General features: G+C 58.8%; 1 protein-coding gene and 1 long non-coding RNA gene across 7 annotated transcripts in view; one reads left to right on the top strand and one right to left on the bottom strand.

Moving 5' to 3' along the window:
• Positions 1 to 1,465, top strand: part of LEF1 (lymphoid enhancer binding factor 1) — a 118,584-nt gene extending 117,119 nt beyond the window's left edge. For 5 of the 6 annotated variants that reach the window (XM_006162232.2, XM_006162235.3, XM_006162233.3 and 2 more), the window contains one exon: positions 315 to 1,465. In XM_006162232.2, the coding sequence (XP_006162294.1) occupies positions 315 to 394 (80 nt within the window). In that variant the 3' untranslated portion in view covers positions 395 to 1,465. The remainder of the gene's footprint in view (positions 1 to 314) is intronic. The other variant, XM_006162234.2, reaches the window with a different exon arrangement.
• A 3,823-nt stretch (positions 1,466 to 5,288) lies between these two features.
• LOC106736412 (uncharacterized) lies at positions 5,289 to 7,704 on the bottom strand. Its single transcript, XR_001371425.2, has 2 exons — positions 7,245 to 7,704; positions 5,289 to 6,127 (listed from the first exon to the last, which is right to left on the bottom strand). It is a non-coding gene; the product is annotated as an uncharacterized LOC106736412 (long non-coding RNA).
• Positions 7,705 to 8,138: the final 434 nt, after the last annotated feature.

Here is an 8,138-nt window from a genome sequence, read left to right as displayed (position 1 = left end):
TGCCTTTCCGACTCACGTCGGCTCGTTTCCTGCCGCTGGTTTCCGAACGCCGTTGTTTTACCGTGACCTAACACACTAAGCCTGATTCCCAGCCCAGCTGCGCGTGCCCACGTGGGGAGGTCCGCGCGACGCACTTCCTCTGTGATGGACTCGAGGGCTGCCGGGGGCAATTCTCTAGCACCATCACCACATCACCAACGGGCATTACTCATTCGGCGCACAGCCAAAGACGCGGGCTGCTTGCGAGAGGCTGTAATTCTCTAGAAGCCTGCGGCAAATTCATATTAATAGCATTTCATTTGTTCCTTCCTGAGGTGGAAAGAGAAGCTCGTTCCCAACGTGCAAAGCCAAGGCAGCGGCCCCAGGACCTCTTCTGGAGATGGAAGCTTGTTGAGAACCCAGCCTGTCTCCACAGCTCGCCCAGTTAACCCCAAAGGCGCATCGACACCAACTTGTACCCCGCGGTCACCGCCAGAGCTGCAGGTCCCCAAAGACAGTCACTGCCAGTCCCTCTTTGTCCACTGCAAGAGCCACGGTCCAAAATAGAGCATAACGAGGTTTTAGAACGGAAATTCAAAAGCACGTGAGATGCAGGCAGGCCCGCCGCCGACAGCTTCTCCCCGCCCCGCTGTGCTCCCTGCGTCCGGCGTCACCGGCCCCTACGGCAGGACAGTCCCGGGCCGCTGCCTGCCTCGCGCACATCCGCAGGCCCAGGGAGGAGGTCGTGGAAGAGGTCCCCTTCGTGTCTGTCTTCGCCTTTTCTCTCCCTTTCTCCTCGAGCTTTTATTTAACAGTGCAAAGGATCAACCTATGTTTGCTTCTTTTTTTTAAACTTGAATTTTTTTTAAATTTACTTTTTAGTTTTAATTTTGTTGTATATTTTGCTAGCTATGAGCTTTTTAAAATCTCACAGGTCTGAAAAAGTTAGAAAACAAAAGGAAAGGAAGCCTTTTTTAGTTTTTTCTGGGGCCTATCCCATCCCGAGCGGCTTCCGTGTGAATTGCTGTTGACAAGCAGTGGCCTCTTCATCGAGTGAGGTGCTCGACGGAGCAGAGTACCGGTCAGAGCCAGGTCCGCCCCGGGGGCTGCAGCTGGAGTCCTTCACTGTACTTTTCTTCTGATTTGTTTTCTTTTTCGAAATGGTAAACCTTACCAGATACTTTGAGCAGACTGGTTTGCAGTGAATTTTCGTTTCTGTCTTTCTTACCCCCTTGTTGTAAAAAGCCCAGCACTTGAATTGTCATTACTTTAAATGTTCTGTATTTGTATCTGTTTTTATTAGCCAATTAGTGGGATTTTATGCCAGTTGTTAAAAATGAGCATTGATGTACCCATTTTTTTTTAAAACAGCAAGGCACGGTCTTTGCCCAAAACTGTCATCTAACGTTTGTCATTCCAGTTTGAGTTAATGTGCTGAGCATTTTTTTAAAAGAAGCTTTGTAATAAAACATTTTTTAAAGTGTCACTTTATGGAGAGTGCAGTCCCTGGTAATGTGGAGTGGGTAATGAGTAACGCACAGGCCAGGCCAGCACGGTCGGTACCCGGTGTCAGGAGCCCGCCCGCTGCCGTGCCGTCTTCCCGGGGACAGGCCAACGCTGCGCGCTCTGTCTCCTCGAAAGTCTTCGCACGGCCCGGGCCGCCCTGCCTCCTCAGGTGTAGACGTAGGGCCAGGGTCAGAGGGAAGAGTCTTGGGGACCCCGAGGAGTGAGCCTGTCCGAGCCCGCGGCCCCGTCGTGGGCACCAGCTCTCAGGTGTGGGCTCTCTGCACGTGCGGGCCCCGTCCGTCCTCGCGGCCTGTGGGTTCTCTAGCTGGGCTGTCCCGGTCACGGGGCCCCAGTGGTGAAGGAAGGTTTAGCCCCCGCGGACTCCCCAGCGTGAGCAGCTTCCCAGGTCTTTGTATTTCGTTGCGCCGGTATACGAGCTGGTATCTGGTGTAGCAGAAACGTGCCTTCTGACTCGGGCATCGCGAGCTCAGCCTTCCAGCCCTCGGGCTAGTCAGAACCGTCGCTGCCACTGGCCTAGCCTCAGTCTCCTTGCTGACTTGCCAGGCCCGTTTCCCTCTCCGGCTGTCGGCGCAGCTGGGGCACAGCTGGTTACCATACTGGGGACAGCCTCCTGCACTGCACCTGAGGACTGCCGTCAGTCGCCCCCAGATGTCCTCTCCGGGCTAAGTGACCCCCATTCCGGGACCTTTCACCATCAGTCCTTTAATCATTTTCATTACTACCCTCTGGACTCTCCAGTTCCTCTCCGCGTAGCCCTCAACTTGAACCAGCAGGAAAAGCAAGTACTGTGTCCCAGGGACCTCCTTGTTAAGGTTTCGTGCTCGGCCCTGGCCAGAACCTCGTCTGCAGACTGCGTTTTCCTAGTGCACGTGCGCTGAGCAGTAACTCTCCCAAGCCGCCGTCACCTCTGTGGGACTGAGCTCCGTCTGAGACCCGGGGGTAGGAGGGGCACAGGCTGCAGCCAGCTCTGCTGGGCCTTGGAGAGCCGTTACCATGGCAGCTGCCCACCCGGGAGGCAGCCTGCCCCCCGGGGAGCCAGCCACAAACCTGAGGCTTGATACCGCGCCTCTCACCTCCTTCTGTGTCCCTCCACTCCCAGACTTCACCGATGGGGCTGAGAGACCGTTAGACCCTCCGAGCCGGTCGGTCCCTCCACAGACGGGGCTCCCAGCTTTCTGTATCTTCTGGAGCGACAACGCCGTGGCTCGGGCTCCATCCTGCCCATTTTGCCTGGTCCTACTGTGGGCAGGCGGCAGTTCTGGGGCAGGACAGCCGGCCCCTGCGGTGTGGCCGGAGGACAGTGCCCCGGAGAAACCTTTGAGCTCCGCCTTCTATGCCGCCAGGCCTCAGGCCTCAGCTCTCTGCCCTGGCCCCGCCGCCCTATGCGGTGCAGTTGACGTGGGAAGTCTGGGCTGTGTGATGGCGGTAATGCGATGCCCTGAGACTGACCGTGTGGAACGGCTCCAGGTTCGCGCCCCAGACCTCCCCAAACACGCCTTGGCATGAATGCACCCATGACCACGGCCGGCTGGAGACGGGGTGCGTGGGAATGTGAGGACCCTCTGGGCATGCCTGCTTGTCTCACTCATGGAAGAAATCAAGCTGGTTTTTTTTTTTTTGAGTTTTTTGCTATAGAGTGCATGCGCTCACCAGAAAGAGAGAGAGACAGAAAGTGAGAAATCACACCCCAGGGGGGATGGCCACGCCGCAATCCCTTCTCCATTCTCTTCCCGGGATCTTGGGCATGCACACACACGCGCCCGGCATGAGATTAAGCCGCCAGGTCTGGGATCGAACCGCGGTCGACTACGTGGGAGTCCAGCGACATAGCCATTTCGCTAACTGCTGGTCCCAATAAACTTTTTTTAATCACCGTTTTTCCTCAAGGAACTAAGAGTGCGTCGTAGAGGCGCGGAGGGCTCCCGGACTGTCACAGGGAAACTTCGGAGCTGCGCTTGGGGAACCGAGGCCCCTGGCGGCTCTGCGAGGCGCACCGTGCCCTTCACCATCGTGTTGCACGCTGTGGTTCGCCGCCTCACCAGCGCTCGCTCCCACTGCAGGCCAGGGACAGCGCTGGGCAGCGGGGCCGCCCCCCACACCCCTGCCTGGGCCGCGGAAGCCCGCGGAGGGCTCGGTGGGCTCTTGTCTGCAGACTGAGCGTGGCCGAGGGCCTGGCGGTGAGACCTTCCTCTCTGGGCCTGTGCTCTCCAGGGTAGCAGCCACTCTCCCTGAGGAGGCAGAGACCCAGAAAGCCTCAGCCTCCATCACCTCTAAGGAGAGAAAGCTGTTCAAAAATCTCTCCCTGGTTCTGGTGGCATCGGGTATGTGGTCAGGCCGCCATCCCTTCTCCATCCCTCCAGCCTGCCACTCGACCCTCCCTAGCCCCTGGGCCATGGAAGCGGCCTGGAAGAACCCTGGAGAACAGCTCCACTCCATCGCCACAGCTCCCCAGAGTGCACCGGGGGTGGGGGGTCCCAGGCAGGTACCACGAAGCCTGCACCACTGTCCTGCGGAGGGCTCTTCCTCCACCAGCCCATGAGGTCCGTGTGGGACCCTCTCAGTGGGGAGATGCCAACAGGCTGCTCAGAGGCCAGCCTGACCATCCCACGGGCCAACAGAGCACCCTGGACGGCCATGGCCCCAGCTCCGACCCAGCAGGGAGCTCACCCTCGTGGTCGGGCTTTCTTGGAACTCTGTGGTCAAGGACGAGCCCTGCTGTGTGCAGCCCAGGGGCCCCTGGTTAGTGAGGAAGTGGGCCCCCTCCCCCACGCAGCCCGGGCTCACGTCACAGGTCACAGCCAGCCAGGCAGGGTAACTTGGAGGGGTGAGACGGGCTGGCAGGTGCTTCCTCTTGTCCGTTAGGCACGTTGGCGAGAGCAAGTCTCCCAGAGCAGGCTGTGTGGTGGGACGTGCGGTCGCTCATTCTCAGTGTGCCTAGCCGGGGCGTCGGAAGCCACGACGTAATTTTTCCCATTTTTCGGTGCAAAAATGCATCATGACTTTTCCGACAACCCAATAGTCAGGTTCAAAATTTTAAAATTAGTGAATCCTGTTTATCAATCGTAATATGAAGACAAAACCAACCACTGGGACCATGACCCAGGGCACCGGCCAAGGAGACCCCTTCGGCTGCAGTTCTGTCTGAAGGCTTAGATGTGTTTCCACTTTTCTATTTTACACAGAATTCTGTCACCATAACGTAGTTCTGACCCAGGCTCTGCGACAACAGATCTGGTGACCTTGGGCACATCACCTGTGTGCTCTGCTAATGAAGCCACCGAACCTCCGGGAGGCCGTCTTCCGCCCCACATTCCATCCTGAAAGACGCTTTCTCAAGCCAACGCCGGGAGAAGCTTACGTCCCACGATTTCACTTTGTTGGCAAGAACAAGCGGCTCCGTGTGCCTTCAGTACCCGCTGGAGGCGACAGGTGCGGGCAGGTTTTACCGACAACTAACCTGTGCCTTCCGGCACTGCCACTTTAAGACGACGGGCCAGCCGGTGGCATGGTGGTTAAGGCACATGGCCAGTTACATAATCAAGTCCCGGACCCGGCAGCTTAAAAGACACACCAGTGCATGTGGTGTGCACGCCCAGAATCCTGGGAGGAGGGTGACGAAGGGGCTGTGGCCTGGGGGTGACTTCTCGTGTTCCCTCTCTCGCTGTTGCTCCAGCAAGCACATGTGCCCTAAAGCAAATGAAAAAAGAAAATGGCCACAGGCCAATGATGCAGCGCAGCTTCTGCCTGGATCACAGCTCTCACGCCCAGTCATTTCCGCAAACTACGATTTAAATTACACTTTTATTTCAAGTCAAATGTCCACAGATTAAAATACTGCATTTTATTAAAATCAATCTTATAGGCAGTTATCTGATTTCCCATTAGAAAAACAAGAGAGACGGTAACCAGGAGGGCTTGTGGGTCTGAACGGCCCTGGCAGACCTCTGCCTGCAGACGCGTGCTGAGACTCCCGGGCCTGCAGCGGCCTCTCCAGGCTGAGGGGAACAAAGACGGCGTCCCGGGCCATAGCCGGACACTGGGACAGGCCGGGGCTGCGGGAGCGCAGGGGTCCCCCAGACAGGGGTCCCCCAGACAGGGCTCGGCAGTGCCTCGGACGTGCGATGGCCAGTGGCTCGTCTGTGAGGTGGGAACGGGCGACGTGCTCACACTCCGACCTCAGAGGAACCGCCCCGCTGTGCGGGGACGATTTTAGGCAACTGCAGAACTGACGAGGCTCAGCAGAAGTGCTTGCCCCAAGGCACCGAGGGCGTAAAGCTTCTTAGAAAATACACGGATCTGGGCAGACTAAAAGAGGCAGTTAGCTCTCAACCGCGGAACCAGTCCCCCTGGAACTGGCGTACAAACGGCGTCAGCTGGCTCTCACTCAGGATGCTCTGCGAACAGACTGCGCCACCGAAGGGGCGCCCGGCTGAAGAACACACCTGCGGCCCTCGGGGCGCCAGCTGACCCCGCTCCCGAGGGTCCTGCCCAGCCAGGGGCCGTCACTTGTACTTGTAGAAGCCTTCTCCAGTCTTCTTCCCGAGCTTCTTCTCTGCCACCAGCTTGTTGAGGGAGGGGCTGGGCTGAAACAAGGGGTTCTGCATGTCCATCTCATGCCACCCTGCAGGACAGAGCAGAGGTTGCTCTCGCTGTGGCATCCCGGGGACCTGGCTGGAAGCACAGCCCAGGGACGGGGCCTACTCTGGTGAGCGAGAGGCCCTGGCAGGGAGCCATTCAGATACCAGGGAGGAGGTGCCACGGAGCTGCATGGGCCACCACTCCCAGGCTGCCCACGCCGGGTCTACCCAGGCCCTCCGTGTTGCCAACATCGTCCTGAAATCGTGAGGGCCAACATAAGAACCCACTAGCCTGCTGACTGACCCTCCACGACAGCGCTCCTGCAGGATATGTACTGAAAATCTGAACTCCTGGTAGGTATTCTGTATCCTCACACAACTCAAAATCCCATGCTCTGACTAGAACCCTCGTTTGTGAACCTGGGAGCACTGAGCTGTCCCACCCGGTCTTAGTCACACCTTCACCCTGTCCTCAGAGACTACCACAGCGGTAGGCTGTCATGCAGCGGTGAGTCCCGGGGCCCGAGGCGGCGCGTGTGCCTGCCCCACTGCTGCGTAAGGAGCAGCACCGGGGACACGGGGCAGGCACGGGCGCTGCCGTGCTGTGTCTGCAGCTTCCTGGGAGTCCAGAGTATTTCAGCACAAAAGTCAGGCACCAGCGGGTGGTGCGGTGGTTAAGGCACTGGGCTCCCCCAAAGCCAAACGAGGCCTGAGTCCCAGACCCAGTGGCCTGGAAATCAAGCTGGGCGTGTGTGTGTGTGTGTGTGTGTGTGTGTGTGTGTGTGCACATATTCGCCCCACATCCCAGGAGGGGAATGAAGGACAGGGGACTGCAGTGTGGTCATCTCCCCAGGGGCGATTTTTCACTTTCCCTCTCTCAGTCTCTGTTGAGCGCATGCACCCTATAGCAAAAAAACTAAAAAACAAAGAAAAAGCTAAAAGAAAAACTAAAGATGACCCTGCTCAGAGACACGGGCAGTCGCCCTCCCCGCATGGCCCACTGGTGCTCATGGTGGAGGAGCACTGACGGGCTCGTTGCGAGGACCCTGGGAGGACCTGTCCGCTTCACCCCTGCTCTTAGCCCTAAGGCCGAGAGCCATCCTTTTTAAAGAGGCCACCTCAGCGCAATGAAAGAGGGGCCTCGAGGCCGCCAGCCCCTACCGTCCAGGATGAACTTCGTGGTGTCCAGCCCGACGTAATCAACCAGCTCGAACGGGCCCATGGGGTACCCAGCCCCCAGCTTCATGGCCGTGTCGATGTCTTCCTTGGACGCATCGCCTGAAGAGACAGGGCAGCAGTGGGGTACCCCGCAACCCCCCACACACTCGGTTAGCCCCGAGCAGCCTGGGGCTGATATGCCGGCAGGGTCACTGTCCGTCTGCACACGTCCTGAGTGGGAGGGCCCCGGGGCGCACTGTGCTCAGGGACACGTGGTCCCACTGGCTGCTGCCTCGGGACACCCCTCTCTGGAACGGCTGACTAGAATATTTAAAGCAGGAGCGCATTTTTACTTACAAATGGGTAGAAAGGAACCAGGCTTCCTACTGCCAAATACACTGCGTGCGCACTGCTCTTGCGCTTCCTCGCCCTTACAAGTGCTGCCCGTTTCCCGGACCACATTAGCACAAATGCCGCAGCCAGGGCTGCCCGACCCTGACCTAGACCTGCAGTGCGCGGGGCCAGTCGGGTCTGGTGGTTAAGGTGGCTGGGTCCTGGGGGACGGCCATGCAGTCTGTGAGCACGGCCTGAGACACACACTGGGCACATGTGCATGAGCACCCAGATCCCCACGGAGAAACGGAGCAGGAGGGCCGTGGGGTGAGCCTGCCCCACGGACGGAGAGACGAAGGAGGGCCGCGGAGTGAGCCTGCCCCACGGACGGAGAGATGGAGCAGGAGAGCTGCACACACACGGACGGAGAGAGGGGGCAGGAGGGCCGCGGGGTGAGCCTGCCCCACGGACGGAGAGACGGAGCAGGACCGCGGAGTGAGCCTGCCCCACAGACGGAGAGATGGAGCAGGAGCGCTGCAGGGGGAGCCTGACCCACGGGCGGAG

The sequence above is a fragment of the Tupaia chinensis genome, unplaced genomic scaffold (genome assembly GCF_000334495.1).
Source record: "Tupaia chinensis unplaced genomic scaffold, TupChi_1.0 Scaffold139767_1, whole genome shotgun sequence".
NCBI classification, from domain to species: Eukaryota; Metazoa; Chordata; class Mammalia; order Scandentia; family Tupaiidae; genus Tupaia; species Tupaia belangeri.
Note: the sequence above shows the minus strand (reverse complement) of the source record. Positions and strands in the feature narration are given on the sequence as shown.